The 24,343-nt window shown below is 43.4% G+C and overlaps 1 protein-coding gene and 1 long non-coding RNA gene across 2 annotated transcripts in view; one reads left to right on the plus strand and one right to left on the minus strand.

Moving 5' to 3' along the window:
• LOC138854051 (sodium-coupled monocarboxylate transporter 1-like) overlaps positions 1-8,619 on the plus strand; it is a gene marked incomplete at its 5' end in the record, with an annotated part of 38,708 nt that extends 30,089 nt beyond the window's left edge. Inside the window, 1 exon segment of the mRNA XM_070094785.1 lies at positions 8,133-8,619. Coding sequence (XP_069950886.1) covers positions 8,133-8,287 — 155 coding nt within the window.
• A 1,399-nt stretch (positions 8,620-10,018) lies between these two features.
• LOC128696464 (uncharacterized) lies at positions 10,019-12,751 on the minus strand. Its single transcript, XR_011393220.1, has 3 exons — positions 10,742-12,751; positions 10,308-10,710; positions 10,019-10,276 (listed from the first exon to the last, which is right to left on the minus strand). It is a non-coding gene; the product is annotated as an uncharacterized lncRNA (long non-coding RNA).
• Positions 12,752-24,343: the final 11,592 nt, after the last annotated feature.

Below are 24,343 nucleotides of genomic sequence, written 5' to 3' on the forward strand. Positions count from 1 at the left end.
ATTGCAAAATGAGTCAATGTGCAATAATAAAAAATATTACACACACAAGAAAAGAAATATATCAAAGAATGAACTGAGGGAACACTTTAACTCTCAACTGCAACTTAAGCAACACTTAACAAGCAAAAGAACAATTTACTTTAAAAGAAGAACTTAAAAATTGCACTAAGAGTGAATTTGTTCAATGAAATATGAAAAAAATAATAGATACAAAACACAGAACAAAAAAGGCTTGAACACTTAGTGATGCAGAACACAACACTTACAGTGATGCAGAACACAACACTTACAGTGATGCAGAACACAACACTTACAGTGATGCAGAACACAACACTTACAGTGATGCAGAACACAACACATCAACATAAACACAATACTAGAATTTTCTTGCAATGAAACTTGATGTGTGAAAAATTTGAAAAATAGTTTCTTGCTTGCACAAAATAATGGCACTATTGTCTGTGGAAATAAGACAAATTAGACACTGGCTTCATGAAAAGAATATGAACACAAGAATGTTCAACACACAGAGAACAAAACAAGAATACACAGATGCTGGGATAAAAAATATAACAGACAACACTGAGTTGTGATGCAGAATACAAGGTAATAAATTACTGAATTACTTCACTGGAATACTGAGAACATTAGGTGATTGTGAAGTGGAAACAAAGGAAAAACACTAGGTACTTACTTCAAGTGTATAAGAAGAAACACAACACAACAGACATGAAATAATAGCACGAAAATTAACACTGAATTAAGAAGATAAAAAAAAATATTGCAGTCAGTATATAATAAACACTGAGTCTAATCAACAGTCACTGAATGTCACTAAGAAAAATCACTGGAACACAAAAGAAAGGTCTCAACACTTGCAAATGTCTCTATGATAAATATTATCACTGTACCGACGTGGTGAAGAATGAGGTGGAAGGTTGGAGGATGGTGTTGGAGGATAGAGGAGACTGGTGGCTGACTATGATCACTGACTTCTCTCCACACTCGAAGAATTTGCGCTTAAATCGACGATAGACTTCACACAGGAGGCTTTCAACGGTGGCACCAAACACACTCTAGCTCTTGACCTCCTATGTGGTCCTTAAAATATGGTGCTATAACCCCTTGTAATGTACCAAAACACAGTGGTAGTGGTTGGGTGAGTGGGTGAGTGGCTGAGTGAGGCGTCTGAGACCGAGACCTCGTGGTGAGACACACGTGGTCAGTGGGCCTATGGGATGAACGGCGTAAGCCTCACTGAAGACAACCACACTGGTGCGAAGATATTCTAAGCTGGCTGGCTTAAAATACACCCACGAAATACCACAACACCACAGGGATGAAAAAGAGCACTCAGAATGGCTTGGAGCTTGAATCACAAGTGATGAAGACTGTACCCACGTGCCTTGCTTGAGTACTGGGGTAAGACACCTGGGTCAGTTGCTTGCTGGCTTATCTTAACCCTTCACACAGAATAGCTAGATAACTTCTCACGATGAGCACAGCAGGGGTGGAAAGCTGGCTTGGCAGGCAAAAAAAAAAATTGGATGGAGTAGGCTAGGCTGGACTGGACTCGGTTGTTCTGACTCCCCCACCACAGACTGGAAGCTGGCTTATTTTGCAAACTCAGGTCAACGCCTCGGGAGTGATGCAAATAAGCAGATAAACACTAATACAAAGAGACTGACCAGTGAATATTGTAGTGGCTGGTAGAAGCTTGGGCGGGAGGAACGCTAAGGTAGCTGGCTGGGGTAGGTCGAGCGTTAACCTTCTTGGCAGGCCTACTCACAAGATGGCGACTGGCCCAGTAGAAATTTATCTCCAGAAATCGCTGTAATCGTCAGGATTACAGGCCCTCCATTGCCACCAATTGTCATAGGGGTTCTTAAAAGGAAATATCGAGGGTTGAAGATAGACACACTTGTTGGATGGTAATGCTATTGTCAGACTGTGGTAATGGGAGATGGAGCCCAGCCTTGCCGTGTTTTAGCCTGGATGTCTATGCGCCGACTGAGAAGGAGGCAGAGGTACGAATGTACACATGCGCATCCCGTGACGTCACACAAACAGTCACTCGGCCTAAGGGGGTCTTCTATATAAAAACATGGATGGTACTATGATATGCTATACAACACATATAAGGGGATTCAGCAACTATGCTGATGGAAGCATTCCTTCTATATAAACACATGGATGGTACTATGATATGCTATACAACACATATAAGGGGATTCAGCAACTATGCTGACAGAAGCATTTTCTGATGTGAATGAGACATCCCTTGAAGCCCCAACGAAGACCATCAAGAATGTCATGTCGAATTCCACTAGTGAAGGTAAGAACATTGTTTTAGTTGGAAACAGTCAGGTTAAGTTTATGGATAGGGCCTTTTGTCTTAGGGATGGACAGAGAAGGCAGAGGATATGTTTTCCTGGGGCTGTTATGGGGGATATTGTTAGCCATCTGGACGACACCATGAAAGGTAATGGGAGCAATCCTATTATCTGCCTCAGTGCGGGAGACAACGATTTTGGCAGACGTAGGAGTGAGGACCTGATTAGTAGGTATAGGTCAGCAATAGAGATAATTAGGAAGAGGGGTGGGAACACTGTCATATGCAGTATTTTGCTAAGGACAGGAGTTTGAAAAGAATGGTTGTCCAGGGCAATTAATGTCAATTGCTACCTGGACAAATACTGTAAGGAAAATGCGGTAACATTCATTGACAACTGAGACCTCTTCCACGGAAGAAATGACATGTATGCCAGGGATGGGGTTCACTTATCTAGGTCTGGGGTGCAGGCACTGGCAACTGCAGTGGAGGGAGCTGTTATGGCTTCAAAGTAGGAATAGATAATGAAATGGATTTTGGCGAGAATACAGTGAAGTCCCAGTGTAGCAATATTGTGAGTTCTATCAGAACTAGTAATAGGAAGAATGAGGTGTATATTGGAAAGCCAGTGGCACTAGGTGACAAGGACAGTAATAGGTTCAGTGGAGAAACAGAAATGAGCAGGAAGGATAAAGAGAAAGGAGAGTATTTCAATGTATATTATGCTAATACCCGTAGTGCTAGGAATAAGATGGACGACTTGAGATTAGTTGCTAGTGCAGGTAACATTGAGGGATTTGCAATCACTGAGACTTGGTTTAATTCCGAAAGTCGGGACATGTCTGCGGAATGTCACATTCAGGGTTTTAAATTGTTCCAAGTAGTTAGAAATATCGGTAAGTGGGCTGGGGTGGCACTGTATGTCCGAGATCGCTTGAACTGTTGCATAAAAACTGGTATTAAATCTGAGGTAACACATACAGAGTCTGTCTGGATAGAATTTTCAAAGGGGCATGAAAAATTTATTCTAGGAGTGATATACCATGCACCAAACTTAGATAGGGACCAAGTGAAATTACTGTGGGAGGAAATTGTTAAGGCCACAAGGCACGCTAATGTAGTAATTGTAGGGGACTTTAATTTTAATCACATTGATTGGAATTTCTTGACTGGGAATTTAGAATCAAATGACTTCTTAGAGGTAGTTCAGGACTGTTTTTTTCAAGCAGTTTGTGACAGAACCTACAAGGGGAAATAACGTGCTTAATTTGGTTCTGGCAAACAAGGAAACCCTTGTTAATAATTTAGAAACTACAGAGGAACTCATCAAAAACGATTACAAACCAATTACCTATAGCACAGAATGGAAGTATGATAGTAGGGATAACTCAGTAACAATTCCAGATTTTCGCTTAGCAGATTACAATGGGCTTAGAGAACTCTTATCATCTGTTGACTGGGGTAACGAAGAGAGCTATCAATGTGACAGTTTTCTGAACACTATACATGCTGCCCAAAGAACGTTTATCTCATATAAAGAAATTAGATCAAATAGAAATGACCCAAAATGGATGAATAATAGGCTGAAATAACTTTTAGGGCATAAGAAGGAATTTATATGCGTATCAAAAGTGGTGAGGGTCATATTATGAATCAGTATATTGACATTAAGAGGGACGTTAAAAAGGGGATAAGAAAAGCTAATCGGGACTATGAAATTAAAGTTGCTAGGGATTCGAAAACTAACCCCAAAATTTTTTTCCAAGTATATAGAACAAAAGTTAGAGATAAGATAGGTCCCCTTAAAAATAACTATGGGCATCTCACTGACAAAAAGAACGAAATGTGCTCGATTTTAAATAATTATTTTCTCTCGGTTTTTACACAGGAAGACACTAACAGTATTCCAGTAATTATTTTTTATAATGGGCCTGAAGAAGATAAATTATGTAACATCACAGCCACTAGTAAAATAGTTATGAAACAAATAGACAGACTTAAGAAAAATAAGTCGCTGGGACCTGATGAGGTCCTTTCAAGGGTTCTTAAAGAATGCAAAATGGAAGTCTGTGAACCATTAACTAATATTTTTAATTTATCTCTTGAAACAGGTGTAGTGTCTGATATGTGGAAGATGGCTAATGTAATTTCTATTTTTAAAACAAGGAACAAGTCGTTACCGTCAAATTACCGCCTATAAGCCTGACCTCAATTGTAGGAAAATTACTAGAGTCAGTTATAGCTGAGATTAAAAGAAATCATCTGGATAAGCATAATCTGGTTAATGATACTCAGCATGGATTCACGAGAGGCCGATCTTGTCTAACCAATTTATTAACTTTCTTCAGTAAGCCCTTGAGGCTGTTGGTCACAGTAGAGAATTTGATTGTAATAAAGTTGGTAGAATTACCGACAATATGTAAAGTAAAAGGACACAAGTGCAACTAATGTGACATTTTATTGTGGCAACGTTTCGCTCTCCAGGAGCTTTATCAAGCCATTACAAACAATATATGGACACAGAGGGTATATATAGGCTCAGAGTGAGGTGCAATACTAGTGAGGTACCATTTCGATGTTCACTAGTGGTAGTAGTAGTGGTAGTAGTAGTAGTAGTAGTAGTAGTAGTAGTAGTAGTAGTAGTGACAAAAGTAATACAATATGGTAGAGCAATTAATTCGTACATGAGTAAAAGGATGTAAAAGCTATTACTTGGGTAACATAAAAATAGGTTGGACAAACATAGACTGGAAAGAGGCAGCTTGTTTCAGTGTTCACTCTCTGTAATGTGCTTTGTGTAGTATAACAGGAGAGACTATGTGATGGCAGGGTTTACTGTTTTCAGGAGGATTCTTGCTAAGACTTCGGAGATGGTGAAGCTGCTGTTGTTTTGTTTAATTCTGTTTGAAACAGCGATCAGTGCTGATTCGAGGCACTTGCGTCTGCGGAAATTAGTTTCTTTGATCACTAATTGGGCGTCTCTGAATTTCATGAGATGATTGGTGGAATTTCGGTGTTGTACACAGGCGTTGTTCAAGTTATCGTTCCTACATGCGTAAATGTGTTCATTGAGGCGGGTGTCGAGGTTTCTTGCTGTTTCACCTACATAAATCTTGTCACAGCCTCCACAGGGTATAGTGTAAACACCTGCATTGACTGGTTCGTGGTGCTTGGATTTTGTCCTGGTTGGATCCTTTATTGAAGTGCTAGAAGCGATGGCGACTCTGGTGTTAGCTTGTTTGTAATGGCTTGATAAAGCTCCTGGAGAGCGAAACGTTGCCACAATAAAATGTCACATTAGTTGCACTTGTGTCCTTTTACTTTACAAAGGATTTGATATTATTTAGTTAGATTTTAGTAAGGATTTTGATAGAGTTCCGCACCAAAGACTGTTTAAGAAAGTAGCAGCTCATGGTATTGGGGGAAAAGTGCTCTCATGGATCGAGTCATGGCTCACAGACAGGAAGCAGAGAGTGTCCATAAATGGGGTTAAATCCGAGTGGGGATCAGTAACAAGTGGCGTTCCACAGGGATCAGTCTTGGGTCCATTGTTGTTTATAATATATACCAATGATCTTGATGAGGGAATTACTAGTGATATGAGCAAATTCGCCGATGACACAAAGATAGGTAGGATAATTGATTCAAACGTAGATGTTAGGGAACTTCAGGAGGATTTAGACAAACTCAATACCTGGTCAGAAAAGTGGCAGATGCAGTTGAATGTAGACAAATACAAGTTTCTGAAGCTCGGGAGTGTCCATAACCCTAGCACTTAAGTTAAATAATGTAGAACTAGTCATGCAGATTGCGAAAAGGACTTAGGAGTTATGATAACCAGTAACCTCAAACCAAGACAGCAATGCCTAAGTGTACATAATAAGGCAAACAGCTTGCTTTTGGGATTTATATCAGGAAGTGTAAGCAACAGAAGTTATATTACAGCTTTATACATCATTGCTAAGGCCTCACCTAGATTATGCAGCTCAGTTCCGGTCTCCATATTACAGAATAGACATAATAGAATAGACAAAATAGAAAACATTTAGCGTAGAATGACTAAATTAATACATAGCATTAGAAATCTTCCTTATGAAGAAAGATTGAAGACCCTTAAATTACATTCAATTGTTAGACGAAGAATGAGGGGGGACCTGATCGATGTGTATAAGTGGAAGATGGGTATTATAAAGGTGATATGTACTTAGCTCAGTGAGGACGTTTTTGTACTCTCCTTGGACTAAACCAAGATGCCCTCCATCGAGCAACTTTACCAGCAGCTTAAGGAAGAATTGAGAGTAGCGAAGATGGAGATACGGCAACTGACAGAGGAAAACAAGAAGATTCGTAATAGTCCTCCTGTTTTGAGTCCTCAGGTCAAGAAGGGAGCATGGTCAGTGGCTGGACAGCAGGGAACGAAGTTGACGATCAAGAAGATGAATGGAAATGTAGAAACGATGAATAAGAAAGATACTGCTGTGGAAACTGTTGTGGAAACATCTAAGGCATTCTCTTTGCTACCCGACGAATGTGAGTGGACTACTGGGAACGTCACGACGAACAACACCAAGGAAGGTAAGAATATTGTTGTTGTTGGGGATAGCCAGGTTAGGTACATGGATAGGGCGTTCTGCTTGAACGACAGAAGTAGGAGACAGAGGGTTTGCTTTTCTGGGGCTGGGATTGAGGATGTTGTTAGCCAGCTTGAAAACATCGTGAATGGTAACGGGATCATTCCTATTTTCTGCCTCAGTGTTGGAGGCAATGATGTAGGCAAGTGCAGAAGCGAGGATTTAGTTAGGAGGTTCATGACAGCAATAGACATAATTGGAAAGAAGGGGCGCCCTGTTGTATGTGGCATTTTGCCAAGAAGGGAGTTGGAAATGAATGGTTGTCCAGAGCAACTGGTATTAATTGTTGGCTGGATAAACACTGTAAGGATAATGCAGCACCATTCATTGACAACTTGGACAACTTCTATGACCAAAATGACATGTATGTCAGGGATGGCGTTCACTTATCCAGGGCAGGTGTGGGTCTTCTTGCTAGCTCAGTTGAAGGGCTTGTTAGGACTTTAAACTAGGATTAGTTAGAGGTATGGGTTTAGAAATGATAAGTAATGAGTATGGATATATTGACTTATGCTCTGATATTAAGAATCTTAATAGTAACTGTCATGGAGTAACTCTGGGTAATGATAATTTCAGAAATTGTGTAAAAACAAAGATGAATAGGAAAAATGTGCAGAAGAAAAAAACATATGATGGTATTTTATGCTAACAGTCGAAGAACAGGAAATAAGATTAATGAACAAAGTTTGGTAGCATATGCTGGGAACTTTGATTTCATTGCATTAATTGAAACGTGGTATGATTTAAAGAGTTGGGATATGATTGCTGAGTGTAATATTCAAGGGTTTTAGTTGTTCCATGTGGATAAATATAATGGGAAGGAGGGAGGAGTTGCATTATATGTTCGAGAAAATATTAATTGTTCCATAAAAGCAGGTATAAAAATAGATGGAACAGTAACAGAATCTGTTTGGGTAGAGTTTGTAGAAAGTCAAGAAAAAGTAATTCTGGGTGTAATATACCGACCTCTTGGCTTGAATCACGATAGAGGGAGACTTCTCTGGGACGAAACTGTTAGGGCTTCTAGACACAATAACATAGTGTTAGTAGGAGATTTTAACTTGAATCAAATTGACTGGAATTCTTTGACCAGTAATCTGGAGTCCAGTGACTTATGTATGATGTAGTACGATCTACATCATACATAATTTATTTACCTGTGTTTCTAGGTGCACTGAGTCCCAGCTGCCTTGTCCCCGGAACTGTGAGCCCTTCCTGTGGACGTCTTCACAGGTGGTTGTGGAGTATCTTCAACAATTCTCACGCTCACAGAAACAACGTTGCTCACAAGGAGGAAAGTGAACACCAGCAAGATAAACCTTAAGTTGGGGCTTCATATATTACTCAGAAAAAAAAAGACGTTCCTGTTTAATAGATTTTTAGTCAGAAACGGTATAAGATACCGATAAATATGAAATAAGATAGGTGCAATATTAATATCTTTTAAAGAGTTTACATAGTGGCAGAGGTGAGGTGTAAAGAGTAGAAACCAAACAGCTGTGTGAGCCATAAACACATATGCAGTATAATGTGATCCTTTATTGGCAACGTTTCGTCCACACAGTGGGCTTTTTCAAGTCACAAACAGATCTACCTACTTACCTGGCACAGGAGATACTGTGATCACCTGGGGTGGAAGGTACGCGAGTATTTATAGTCAGGTTCAGAATGCTGAGGTCAGGTGGAGAATGCTGCATCTGATGATATACCAAGTGGGGTTATAGAGTCTAAAATCTTGGGTAGCTTGGAAGAGAGATTGGATAAGCTTGTGAGCAGACCTTCTGCAGTGTTCTTCCATTCTTGTGTTCTTATGTGGGATAGCGATGAAGAAGTTTCTTGGCAAGTGGTTCAACTATGTTATAGAAGCCACTATTCTGGTACATCATCAGATGCAGCATTGTCCACCTGACCTCAGCTTTCTGAACCTGACTATAAATACTCGCGTACCTTCAACCCCAGGTAGATCTGTTTGTGACTTAAAAAAGCCCACTGTGTGGGCGAAACGTTGTCAATAAGGGATCACATTATACTGCCTATGTGTTTATATTTCCATTGTGTCGGTATTTTATACCATTTATTTCCAGGTGTGTGAGCCGCCAGGGGCTAGAGGGACTGAGCTGACTTGGACCAGTAGGGTTGTTGTAGTGAAACTAAACTCCAACTCTTAGGTGATCGTGGTGTTCTGATGGTGAAGAATTAATTTATCTATGACTTCTGAAATCATAAAAGTGCCAATGTTGTGGGCAACAGTGAGAGTTGCAATCAAAACACTTTTCAGACATCGTCATCTGGTTGGTTCTTCCCCAATGACGAGTCTGACTTCGTTAAATTTCATAAGATGGTCGTGAATATGTCGACAGATGACGCAGGTATTGTATTCTGGAGCTCTCTCGGAATTTTCTCCAAGCTTATGGATAACTCTCCAATATAAAATTCTCCACAACCACCACATGGGATCACCTTCACACTGAAGATTGAGAGACTTATGTAACATATGGGAATCTTTATTCAGGAAACGTTTCGCCACACAGTGGCTTCATCAGTCCAATACAAAGTAGAAGGTGTAAGGTGAGGAGGAATTTGAGGTAATCAGTCCCTCAGCCTGGAGTCGATGTGTTCAGTCCATCAATCTTGTAGAATGTACAGCATAGGGCCGTAGACGTGGCTTATATACTGTAGTCAGGTGAGGTGAAGCAGGCGGAGGCGGGGTCATAGTGGTATCATCCACTACTTGAAGTAGGTCTTCGTCCAAAGGTTGAACAAGTGTTGAAGAATTCTTTGTAACAAGAACTTATGATGCTGCAGTGTCTGACAGTTGTGATGAATGGTTTGAAAAACCCGCCTCCTCTTGCTTCGCCTCACCTGACTACAGTATATAAGCCACGTCTACGGCCCTATGCTGTACATTCTACAAGATTGATGGACTGAACACATCGACTCCAGGCTGAGGGACTGATTACCTCAAACTCCTCCTCTCCTTACACCTTCTACTTTGTATTGGACTGATGAAGCCACTGTGTGGCGAAACGTTTCCTGAATAAAGATTCCCATATGTTACATAAGTGTCTCAATCTTCAACTTGTCGGTTTTTCAAACCATTCATCACAACCTTCACACTGACTTCATAGTCCATATCTTGTAGATGTCATCGTGGCTACCTTAATGTTGCTCCTAGCTCATCGTGGCTACCTTAATGTTGCTCCTAGCTCATCGTGGCTACCTTAATGTTGCTCCTAGCTCATCGTGGCTACCTTAATGTTGCTCCTAGCTCATCGTGGCTACCTTAATGTTGCTCCTAGCTCATCGTGGCTACCTTAATGTTGTTCCTTGCTCATCGTGGCTACCTTAATGTTGCTCCTAGCTCATCGTGGCTACCTTAATGTTGCTCCTAGCTCATCGTGGCTACCTTAATGTTGCTCCTAGCTCATCGTGGCTACCTTAATGTTGCTCCTAGCTCATCGTGGCTACCTTAATGTTGCTCCTAGCTCATCGTGGCTACCTTAATGTTGCTCCTAGCTCATCGTGGCTACCTTAATGTTGCTCCTAGCTCATCGTGGCTACCTTAATGTTGCTCCTAGCTCATCGTGGCTACCTTAATGTTGTTCCTTGCTCATCGTGGCTACCTTAATGTTGCTCCTAGCTCATCGTGGCTACCTTAATGTTGCTCCTAGCTCATCGTGGCTACCTTAATGTTGCTCCTAGCTCATCGTGGCTACCTTAATGTTGCTCCTAGCTCATCGTGGCTACCTTAATGTTGTTCCTTGCTCATCGTGGCTACCTTAATGTTGCTCCTAGCTCATCGTGGCTACCTTAATGTTGCTCCTAGCTCATCGTGGCTACCTTAATGTTTGTCATAGCAAGTGTGCTGGTGACGCTGGTAGGTACCTCACCAACTGCTGGAACAAAGAATCTACCAGACGAGCGTTCCTGCCTAGCTGAGTCAATATTTCCTGTGCTCTTCTTCTGGATATTGTAACTGAGTGAATGTCTGATGAATCTAACAACATTCATCATCAAGATAGTCAGAGCTGGAAACCTTTGCTATGAGAGAGAACCATATGATCACTCCACGACCAGGTTCCAGGTGAGAAAAATAATGCGCCAAGTCCTCTTTACTCTTGGTGTTCTGAAGAGTTTCCTTGAAAGTTTACAGGAAGTCAACTAATGAAGACGACTGCATTATTTTTCACGCCACGACGCCAGAACAAAGAGAGAAGTGATCTTCAGTGTTCACTTCAGAACATACAACATCATCAAACATTCACACAAATCCAATTTCTAACTTTATTAATGATTGCAGCTACTAGCAGTCCCAGTTTACTTAATAATAATATCTCCAGTTCTACCAGTACACGTACAAGGTATACAGACCTAGCGGACAACAGTGACATACTAACACACAGAAAGCCCAGGATTTTAGGTAAATTACGTTAGTTTTTTCCCAGGATGCGGCCCCAGTGGCCTGGTAGCTAAAGCTCTTGCATCACACACGGAGGGTCCGGGTTCGATTCCTGGCTGGGGTGGAAATATTTCGACGTGTTTCCTTACACATGTTGTCCTGTTCACCTAGCAGAAAATAGGTACCTGGGTGTTAGTTGACTGTTGTGGGTGGCATCCAGGGGGACAAGATTGAGGACCACAGTAGAAATAAGACAGTCCTCAATGACGCACTGACTTTCTTAGTTATCCTGAGTGGCTAACCCTCCGGGGTTAAAAATCCGAATGAAATATTATCTTAACTTATCTTAGAAGCTTGAAAAAATAATACGAGAGCTCCAGAACACATATAACATAGCTGACCAATATAATACCTGCTTCAACCATCGAAATACAACCATCTTATGAAATTTAAGGAAGACAGACTTGTCACTGGGAAAAAAGAGTAACCAGACGATGATGCCTGCTGCAAAGTTATTACTGTGACCAACACTGTTATGTACAAGACTTGCAGTGTTAATTACCATCACAACACCGTGATCATCTAATAGAGTTTTGAGGTTCTGCAACGAGCCTATTTATCCAAGTCAGTTCAACCCCTCTAGCTCCTGGCTCACAGCTGTACTAGTCTGGCATCTCACCATGTCTCCTCTATCACTGTGGTTATCACTGTAGGATTTACAAACCACTCGTAGAGAAACATTTCCTGGTTAAAATAACCAGATACTACACATGTCTCATTTCACATATTTTTGATATATTTTCCACCAGAGTTCAAAGATCTGTTTCTGTCTACATTCATATTATAACTTATGTAAGACACTGAGCAAAATATTTGCTAAGGGATCTTCTTTTTGGTATATTACGCTCCTTCCACACATTAACCTTGATGGGTTGACTGATGCTGGTCAAGAGCTCCTGATCCAAGGAACAATCTTCCCAGTATTGGAATTAAATTTCGTTCCTTTCCTCCCCTCCCATTACCACGGATTTAATGCTTCACTATAAATATAATTCGAATAAGTCAATACCTCGACTATTTTGCTCCGATATTTTAACAAATTTTGGATGCGCATTATTTTGTTCTAGGTTTCATTTATATATTTTTCTTAATTTTATTAATCAGTCAACATTTTGTTATTCTCTGGAGGGAAGATAAACACACGTTGCTCCTCATCAGTCAAGCAGTACAAGAGTTGAGTTTCAGAGTTGACTTACGTATAACGATGGTCAGGTTTTTTCTTTGTGATAGACGTATTTTTGTATTTAAACGAAATACACAGAATATAATCAACAAAATGTGTATATTATTAGCTATATTATCGCATGTTGCATGATTGTCAGCAAAATAAAGAATCTTCTGTAATTTGTTTGTTTTCACCTGTTCCTCAAATTTATTTTCAAGTTTGGTAGACTCCAGCAGCAGAAACAGTAATAACAACAACAACAAGTAAAATAATAACGACTAACAATAATTTCGGATCACCTTTACAAACGTGAAATGAAACCAATTTTGGGAAACTTAATTCTAATCGATCACGTTCTGTTTCTCTGAGACAGAACATGAACGACTTCAACATCATGGAGAAGAGATGTAAGGGAAATTAGTGGATGACTGTGATGGTAGACTGTTGTTGGACACCAGTGGATGACTGTGATGGTGGACTGTTGTTGGACACCAGTGGATGACTGTGATGGTAGACTGTTGTTGGACACCAGTGGATGACTGTGATGGTAGACTGTTGTTGGACACCAGTGGATGACTGTGATGGTAGACTGTTGTTGGACACCAGTGGATGACTGTGATGGTGGACTGTTGCTGGACACCAGTGGATGACTGTGATGGTGGAGTGTTGTTGGACACCAGTGGATGACTGTGATGGTGGACTGTTGCTGGTCACCAGTGGATGACTGTGATGGTGGAGTGTTGTTGGACACCAGTGGATGACTATGATGGTAGACTAATGCTGGATACCAGTGGATGATTGTGATTTAGACTGATGCTGGACATCAATGGATGACTGTGATGGTACACTGTTGCTGGACACCAGTCGATGACTGTGATGGTAGACTGCTGCAGGACACCAGTGGATGACTGTGATGGTAGACTGATGCTGGACACCAGTAGATGTCTGTGATGGTAGACTGTTGCTGGACACCAGAGGATGAGTGTTATTTTAGACTACTGATGGATACCAGTGGATGACTGCGATGGTAGAGTGTTGCTGAACACAAGTGAATCACTGTGATGTTAGACTGTTGTTAGACACAAGTGGATGACTGTAATGGTAGACTGATGCCGGATGCCAGTGGATGGCTGTTGCTGGACAACAGCGGATGACTATGATGGTAGACTAGTTGTTGCAGCCCCCTACCAAACTAGCGGTTAAATGGTTAACCTGCCGGCCGGCAGTACCACTGGGTACGTCATCAAACCCATTGTGGGGACTGCTGAGCCGGCCTTAGAAGCAGTTTGTTCCTGAACACCTCACGGTACGCATCTAAGCAGTAGGTACCTGAACACCTCACGGTACACATCTACTGGCTTTAGAAGCAGTATGTACCTGAGCACCTCACGGTACGCACCGCAGCAGTAATTACCAAAACACCTTACAGTATAGATCTACTGGCAGTAGAGAGTATTCTCCTGCCCAGCTTTTGGTATTCTACTGGCTTCTACTGATTTTAGAAGAGCCGCTCACCGCAGCTCACTGAGTCTGTTGGCCTCAGTTACTTGACAGCCGCATTCAGTGAGCTTGCAGCATGGTGTTCGGCAAGCGGTAGATAGTACTCACCAGACCATCTTACGGTGTACTTCTACCGGCCTTAGAGAGTATTTACAGGACTACCGGCGATGTCTGCGGACTCACGCCTACGCTGGTCAACTGTGGGTTAAGTCAACGGATGCTGTTTTAGTGGAACATTACGTGAAGAAGAGGTTGGAGTGTTACACTGAACTGGGCTAGGACCGTAGTGTGACACTTAAGCAAGTATGATGGAGTGGAACACTGAGATATGCTACAGGACCGTAGTGGAACACTGAGAAGAAAAGGGTGTCGTGTGACACTGAAGATGGCCTGGTTGTAGTGTACATTGCATAGTGTCATGTGACTGGTCTCTGATAAGAAAGACGCTGTGGGTGATAGTGTGCGACGCATTAAGGTGTCGTGAGACAGTTGACTAATTTATTATTGTAAATGTTACGTATAATTTATTATTTTGGCATCTGGTAACTACTGCGTAGATGCTACCGTGAGGTGTTCAGGTACTTACTGCTCTAAGGCCAGTAGATGTGTACCATTAGGTGTTCAGGTAAGTGCCGGCCGGCAGGTTAACCATTTAACCACTAGTTTCGTAGGGGGCCGCAACACCCCCACCACAAAAGGACCGACACACAAAGATCAATGTAATATGTATCTCGAACCGTCATCCCGGATAGGATCATCCCAGAAATCATTCTTGATAATCATTATCATCCCGGACAGGCCACTCATATATTACAAAAAAAGTATTTTTTAAGATGGTAGGTTTACTCATTTTGTAATATAGAGTTCGGGATACATAAATACAACATTAAAATCAATTAATCTTTTATATAATATATAAAAACAATCTTTGGTCTAGAGGTATTTAAAATATATATATATATACATGTTACAATAATAAATTATAATTAGCATTTAAAATAATAAATAATTCCCGACCCTACACAGGGTACAACTTTCTTGACACTCCTGTGTCACTACATATATATCTATGCTAAAATAATAAATTATGAATAACATTTGTATAATAATAAATTATGATCAATTCCGTGTCTCACACGACACTTATAATGACGCTGTGTCCCACACAACACTTATAATGACGCTGTGTCCCACACAACACTTATAATGACGCTGTGTCCCACACAACACTTATAATGACGCTGTGTCCCACACAACACTTATTCGAGTTGAGACGCTCCTTCTCCACCTTGTCACTCGACACCCTTTTCTCTGTGTCACCAGACACTCCAGCTCTCCGTGTCACACGACACCTTTTTCTCAGCGTCATCCACACCCTTTCTCGACTGTGTCACACTTGACACCCTTGTCTCTGCGACACACTCACTATCCGCGTAGCGTCTTTCGAGAGGCCAGTCACATGATACTATTCAATGTACACTACAACCAGGCCATTTTCAGTGTCACACGACACCCTTTTCTTATCAGTGTTCCACTACGGTCCTGTAGCATATCTCAGTGTTCCACTCCATCATACTTGCTTAAGTGTCACACTACGGTCCTAGCCCAGTTCAGTGCAACACTCCAACCTTTTCTTCATGTAATGTCCCACTAAACAGCATCCGATGACTCCGGCCCACAGTTGACCAGCGTAGGCTGACATCACCGGTTATCCTGTAAATACTCTCCAAGACCGGTAGAAGTACACCGTAAGACGGTCTGGTGAGTACTATCTACCGCCTTCAAGACCAGCTGACACACCGCAAGGTGGTCTGATGAATTACTAGCAGAACACCATGTTGCAAGCTCACTGAGTGCGGCCATCAAGTAACTGAGGCCAACAGACTCAGTGAGCTGCGGTGAGCGCTTCCTCTAACGCCAGTAGAAGCTCGACACCAGTGGATGACTGTGATGGTGGACTTTCTGGGCACCAGTGGACGACTGTGATGACAGACAGATGCTGGATACCAATTGTTGATTGTGATTTAGATTGATGCTGGACATTAGTGGATAAGTGAGATGGTAGACTGTTGGTGGACACCAGTTGATGACTGAGATGGTAGACTGTTGTTGGACTCCAGTGGATGACTTATGATGGACACCAGCGGATAACTGATGCTGGACACCAGTGGATGACCGTGACGGTAGAATGATGCTGGACACTGCTGGATGACTGTGATGGTAGACTGTTGGTGGACATCAGTGGATGACTGAGATGGTAGAATGTTGCTGGACACCAGAGGATGACTGTTATTTCAGACTGATGAAGGATACCATTGGATGACTATGATGGCAGACTGCCGCTGTACATCAGCGGATGACTAATGCTGGATACCAGTGGATGACTGTGATGGTATACTGATGCTCGATAATAGTGGATGACTGTGATGGCAGACTGATGCTGGACACCAGTGGATGACTGTGATTTATACTGTTTCTGGACACCACTTGATGACTGTCCTGGAAGACTGTTGCTGGGCACCAGTAAATGAATGTGAAGGTAGACTGATGCTGGATACTAGTGCATGACTCTGAAGGAAGACTGATGCTGGATACCAGTGAATGACTATGATGGTAGACTGATGCTGGACACAAATGGATGTTTGTGATGGTAGCCTTTTGCAAAGCACTAGTGGACGACTGATGCTGGACAAAATTGGATGTCTGATGCTGGACACCACCGGATGATTGATGCAGGACACCAGGGGATGGTTGAATGTTGCTAGACATTTGTGGATGACTGTGATGGAAGATTGATGCTGTACACAAGTGGATGTCTGTTGCTGAACACCATCGGATGAATGTTGCTGGACACCAGTGGGTGAATGTTGCTGGACACCAGGGGATGACTGTGATGGTAGACTGATGCTGGACACCAGTTGATGAGTGTGATGGGAGACAGATGCTGGACACCAGTGGATGACTGTGACGGTGAACTGTTCCTGGACACGAGTGGATGACTGTGATGGTAGATTGATGCTGGATACCAGTGGTTGACTGTGATGGTAGACTGATCCTGGACACCAATGGATGATTGCTGCTGGACACCAGTGGATGACAGTTATGGTAGGCTATTGCTGAACAGCAGTGGATGACTGACGCTGGACACCAGTGGATGGCTGATGCTGGACAGCAATGGATGACTGTTATGGTAGAGTGATGCTGGATACCAGTGGATGACTATGATGGTAGACTGATGCTGGACACCAGTGGATGACTGTCATGGTAGATTGTTGCTGGACACCAGTGGATGACTGTTATGGAAGAGTGATGCAGGATACCAGTGGATGACTGTGATGGTAGACTGATGCTGGACAGCAGTGGATGACTGTCATGGTAGACTGTTGCTGGACACCAGTGGATGACTGTTATGGTAGAGTGATGCTGGAAACCAGTGGATGACTGATGCTGGACACCAGTGGATGACTGTTATGGTAGAGTGATGCTGGATACCAGTGGATGACTCTGATGGTAGACTGATGCTGGACACCAGTGGATGACTGTCATGGTAGACTGTTTCTGGACACAAGTGGATGACTGTTATGATAGAGTGATGCTGGATACAAGTGGATGACTGTGATGGTAGACTGATGCTGGACACTAATGGATGACTGTGATGGAAGCCTGTTGCTGCACACAAATGGATGACTGATGCTGGACAGCAGAGGAGGAAAAATGCAGGACACCAGTGGAAGATTGTGGTGCTAAGCTGTTGCTAGACACCAGTGGATGACTCTGATGGTAGACTGATGTTAGTTACCAGTGTATGACTGTGATGGTAGACTGATGCTGGATACAAGTGGATGATTGTGATTTAGACTGATGCTGGACATCAGTGGATGACTGTGAGCGTAGACTGTTGCTGGACACTGCTAGATGACTGTGATGGTAGACTGTTGCTGGACACAAGTGGATGATTGTGATGGTAGACTGATGCTGGACACCAGTGGATGACTGATGCTGGACATCAGTCGATGAATGTGATGGTAGACTGATGCTGGACACCAGTGGATGACTGTGATGGTAGACTGATGTTGGATACCGGTGGATGATTGTTATTTAGACCGATGCTGCACATCAGTGGATGATTGTGATGGAAGACTTTTGCTGGACACCAGTGGATGACTGTTATGGTAGAGTGATGCTGGATGCCAGTGGATGACTGTGATGGTTGACTGATGCTGAACACCAGTGGATGACTGTCATGGTAGACTGATGTTCTACACCAGTGGATGACTGTCATGGTAGACTGTTTCTAGACGCCAGTGGATGACTGTTATGGAAGAGTGAAGCTAGATACCAGTGGATGACTGTGATGGTAGACTGATGCTGGACACTAGTCGATGTCTGTGATTGAAGCCTGTTGCTGCACAAAAATGGATGACTGATGCTGGACAGCAGAGAAGGACTAGTGCAGGACACCAGTGGAAGACTGTGGTGCTGGACTGTTGCTAGACACCAGTGGATGACAGTGATAGTAGACTGATGTTGGTTACCAGCGTATGACTGTGATGGTAGACTGATGCTGGATACAAGTGGATGATTGTGATTTAGACTGATGCTGGACATCAGTGGATGACTGTGAGCGTAGACTGTTGCTGGACAATGCTAGATGACTGTAATGGCAGACTGTTGGTGGACACCAGTGGATATCCAAGATGGTTGACTGTTGTTGGACACAAGTGGATGACTGCGATGGTAGGCTGATGCTGAATACCAGTGGATGACTGTGATGATAGACTGATGCTTGACACCAGTGGATGACTGTGATGGTAGACTGTTGCTGGACACCAGAGAATGAGTGTTATTTTAGACTGATGATGGATACCAGTGGACGACTGCGATGGTAGAGTGTTGCAGAACACAAGTGAATGACTGTGATGTTAGACTGATGCTGGTCACAAGTGGATGACTGTGATGGTAAACTGATGTTGGACACCAGTGGATGACTGATGCTGGACATCAGTCGATGAATGTGATGGTAGACTGATGCTGGACATCAGTGGATGACTGTGATAATAGACTGATGCTGGATACCAGAGGATGATTGTTATTTAGACCGATGTTGCGCATCAGTGGATGACTGTGATGGAAGACTGTTGCTGGACACCAGTGGATGACTGTTATGGTAGAGTTATGATGAATACCAGTGGACGACTGAGATGGGAGACTTATGCTGGACACCAGTGGATGACTCTGATGGAACTCTGTTCCTGAACACCAATGGATGACTGATGCTGGGCACCAGTGGATGATTGATGTTGGAAACAAATGGATGACTGGTGCTGGACACCAGAAGAGGACTAATGCTGAACACTAGTGGAAGACTGTGGTGCTAGACTGTTGATAGACACCAGTGGATGACTGTGATGGAAGACTAATGTTGGTTACTAGTGGATGACTGTGATGGAAGACTGAACCTGCATACCATTGGATGATTGTGATTTAGACTGATGCTGGACATCAATGGACGACTGTGATGGTAGACTATTTGTGGACACCAGTGGATGACTGAGAAGGTAGCCTGTTGTTGGACACAAGTGGATGACTGTGATAGTAGGCTGATGCTGAAAACCAGTGGGTGACTGTGATGGTAGACTGATGCTGGACACCAATGGATGACTGTGATGGTAGACTGTTGCTGGACAAAAGAGAATGACTGTTATTTCAGACTGAATGATGGATACCAGTTGATGAGTGAGATGGTAGAGTGTTGCTGAGCACAAGTGAATGAATGTGATATTAGACTGTTTCTGGTCACAAGTGGATGACTGTGATGGTAGACTGATGCTGGATACCAGAGGATAACTATGATGGTAGACTGTTGCTGGACACCACTGTACGACTGTGATTGTATACTGATGCTGGACACCAGTGGATGACTGCGATTTACACTGTTCCTGGACACCAGAGGATGACTGTGCTGGTAGATTGATGCTGAATACCAGTGCAGGAATCTGATGGAAGACTGATACAGGATACCAGTAGAAGACTGTGATTGTAGACTGATGCTGTGTACCACTGGATGATTGTGGTGGTAGACTGATGCTGGACACCAGTGGATGAATGTGATTGTAGACTGTTGCTGGGCACCAGTGGATGACTGTGATCGTAGACTGTTGCTGGTCACAAGTGGATGACTGTGACGGTAAACTGTTTCTGTGCACCAGTGGATGACTGTGATGGTAGACTCTTGCTGGACACTTGTGGATCACTGTGATGGTAGATTCTTGCTAGACACCAGTGGATGACTGTCATGGTAGATTCTTGCTGGACACCAGTGGATGAATGTGATGGTAGACTCTTGCTGGACACCAGTGGATGAATGTGATGGTAGACTGTTGCTGGGCGCCAGTGGATGACTGTGATGATAGACTGTTGCTGGACACCAGTGGATGACTGTGATGGTAGACTCTTGCTGGACACCAGTGGACGACTGTGATCGTAGACCGTTGCTGTACACCAGTGGATGACTGTGAATATAGACTGATGCTGGATACCAGTGGATGACTGTGATGGTAGACTGTTGCTGGACACCAGTGGATGAATATGATGGTAGACTGATGCTGTATACCACTGGATAGCTGTGATGGCAGATTGTCTCTTAAAAAAAGTGATGACTGTGATGGTAGGCTGATGCTGGATACTAGTGGGTGACTTCGATTGTAGGCTGATGCTGTGTACCACTGGATGATTGTGGTGGTAGACTGATGCTGGACACCAATGGATGACTTTGATTGTAGTGTGATGCTGGATACCAGTGATGACTGCGATGGTAGACTATTGCTGAACACAAGTGAATGACTGTGATGGTAGACTGTTGCTGGACTCCACTGGATGACTGTGATTGTAGACTGATGCTGGATACCAGTGGATTACTGTGATAGCAGACTGTTGCTTGACACAAATGGATGACTGTGATTGTAGACTGATACTGGACACCAGTGGATGATTGTGATTTAGACTGATGCTTGTCATCTTTGGATGACTCTGATGGAAGACTGTTGGTGGACACCAGTGGGAGACTGAGATGGTAGACTGTTGTTGGACACCAGTCGATGACTGTGATGGAAGACTGATGCTGGATAGAAGTGGATGACTATGATGGTAGACCAATGCTGGATACAATTGCAAGATTGTGATTCAAACTGATGTTGGACACCACTGGATCAGTGTAATGGTATACTGATGCTGGATACCAGTGGATGTCTGTGATGGTAGACTGATGCTGGACACCAGTGGATGACTGTGACTGTAGACTTATGCTGGTTTCCAGTGGACGACTGTGATGGTAGACTGTTGCAGGACACCAGTGGATGAATGTGATGGTAGACTGTTGCTGGGCACCATTAGATGACTGTGATGGTAGACTGTCGCTGGTCACCATTTGATGACTGTGATGGTAGACCGTTGCTGTACACCAGTGGATGACTGTGATTATATACTTATGCTGGGTACAAGTGGATGACTGTGATGGAAGCCTGTTGCTGGACACAAGTGGATGACTGAGATGATAGACTGATGCTGTATACCACTGGATAGCTGTTATTGCAGATTGTTGCTTAAAAGAAGTGATAACTGTGATGGTAGGCTGATGCTGGATACCAGTGGGTGACTTCGATGGTAGGCTGATGCTGGATACCTCTGGATGATTGTGGTGGTAGACTGATCCTGGATACCAATGGATGACTTTGATTGTAGTGTGATACTGCATACCAGTGATGACTGCGATGGTAGACTATTGCTGAACGCAAGTGAATGACTGTGATGCTAGACTGTTGCTGGACTCCACTGGATGACTGTGATTGTAGACTGATGCTGGATACCAGTGTATGACCGTGATCGTAGGCTGTTGCTGGACACAAGTGGATGACTGATCCTGGACAAAATTGGATGTCTGATGCTGGACACCACCGGATGACTGATGCAGGACACCAGGGGATGGTTGAATGTTGCTAGACATTTGTGGATGACTGTGATGGAAGACTGATGCTGTACACAAGTGGAAGTCTGTTGCTGGACACCATCGGATGAATGTTGCTGGACACCAGTGGGTGAATGTTGCTGGACACCAGGGGATGACTGTGATGGTAGACTGATGCTATACACCAGTGGATGAGTGTGATGGGAGACAGATTCTGGACACCAGTGGATGACTGTGACGGTGGACTGTTCCTGGACACGAGTGGATGACTGTGATGGTAGATTGATGCTGGATACCAGTGGTTGACTGTGATGGTAGACTGATCCTGGACACCAATGGATGATTGCTGCTGGACACCAGTGGATGACAGTTATGGTAGGCTATTGCTGAACAGCAGTGGATGACTGATGCTGGACACCAGTGGATGGCTGATGCTGGACAGCAATGGATGACTGTTATGGTAGAGTGATGCTGGATACCAGTGGATGACTATGATGGTAGACTGATGCTGGACACCAGTGGATGACTGTCATGGTAGATTGTTGCTGGACACCAGTGGATGACTGTTATGGAAGAGTGATGCAGGATACCAGTGGATGACTGTGATGGTAGACTGATGCTGGACACCAGTGGATGACTGTCATGGTAGACTGTTGCTGGACACCAGTGGATGACTGTTATGGTAGAGTGATGATGCTGGACACTAATGGATGACTGTGACGGAAGCCTGTTGCTGCACACAAATGGATGACTGATGCTGGACATCAGAGGAGGAATAATGCAGGACACCAGTGGAAGATTGTGGTGCTAGGCTGTTGCTGGACACCAGTGGATGACTCTGATGGTAAACTGATGTTAGTTACCAGTGTATGACTGTGATGGTAGACTGATGCTGGATACAAGTGGATGATTGTGATTTAGACTGATGCTGGACATCAGTGGATGACTGTGAGCGTAGACTGTTGCTGGACACTGCTAGATGACTGTGATGGTAGACTGCTGCTGGACACAAGTGGATGATTGTGATGGTAGACTGATGCTGGACACCAGTGGATGACTGATGCTGGACATCAGTCGATGAATGTGATGGTAGACTGATGCTGGACACCAGTGGATGACTGTGATGGTAGACTGATGTTGGATACCGGTGGATGATTGTTATTTAGACCGATGCTGCACATCAGTGGATGATTGTGATGGAAGACTTTTGCTGGACACCAGTGGATGACTGTCATGGTAGACTGTTGCTCGACACCAGTGGATGACTGTTATAGTAGAGTGATGCTGGATACCAGTGGATGACTGTGATGGTAGACTGATGTTCTACACCAGTGGATGACTGTCATGGTAGACTGTTTCTGGACGCCAGTGGATGACTGTTATGGAAGAGTGAAGCTAGATACCAGTGGATGACTGTGATGGCAGACTGATGCTGGACACTAGTCGATGCCTGTGATTGAAGCCTGTTGCTGCACAAAAATGGATGACTGATGCTGGACAGCAGAGAAGGACTAGTGCAGGACACCAGTGGAAGACTGTGGTGCTGGACTGTTGCTAGACACAAGTGGATGACAGTGATAGTAGAATGATGTTGGTTACCAGCGTATGACTGTTATGGTAGACTGATGCTGGATACAAGTGGATGATTGTGATTTAGACTGATGCTGGACATCAGTGGATGACTGTGAGCGTAGACTGTTGCTGGACAATGCTAGATGACTGTAATGGCAGACTGTTGGTGGACACCAGTGGATATCCAAGATGGTTGACTGTTGTTTGACACAAGTGGATGACTGCGATGGTAGGCTGATGCTGAATACCAGTGGATGACTGTGATGGTAGACTGATGCTTGACACCAGTGGATGACTGTGATGGTAGACTGTTGCTGGACACCAGAGAATGAGTGTTATTTTAGACTGATGATGGATACCAGTGGACGACTGCCATGGTAGAGTGTTGCTGAACACAAGTGAATGACTGTGATGTTAGACTGTTGCTGGTCACAAGTGGATGACTGTGATGGTAAACTGATGTTGGACACCAGTGGATGACTGATGCTGGACATCAGTCGATGAATGTGATGGTAGACTGATGCTGGACATCAGTGGATGACTGTGATAATAGACTGATGCTGGATACCAGAGGATGATTGTTATTTAGACCGATGTTGCGCATCAGTGGATGACTGTGATGGAAGACTGTTGCTGGACACCAGTGGATGACTGTTATGTTAGAGTTATGATGAATACCAGTGGACGACTGAGATGGTAGACTTATGCTGGACACCAGTGG

The sequence above is a fragment of the Cherax quadricarinatus genome, chromosome 47 (genome assembly GCF_038502225.1).
Source record: "Cherax quadricarinatus isolate ZL_2023a chromosome 47, ASM3850222v1, whole genome shotgun sequence".
NCBI lineage: Eukaryota > Metazoa > Arthropoda > Malacostraca > Decapoda > Parastacidae > Cherax > Cherax quadricarinatus.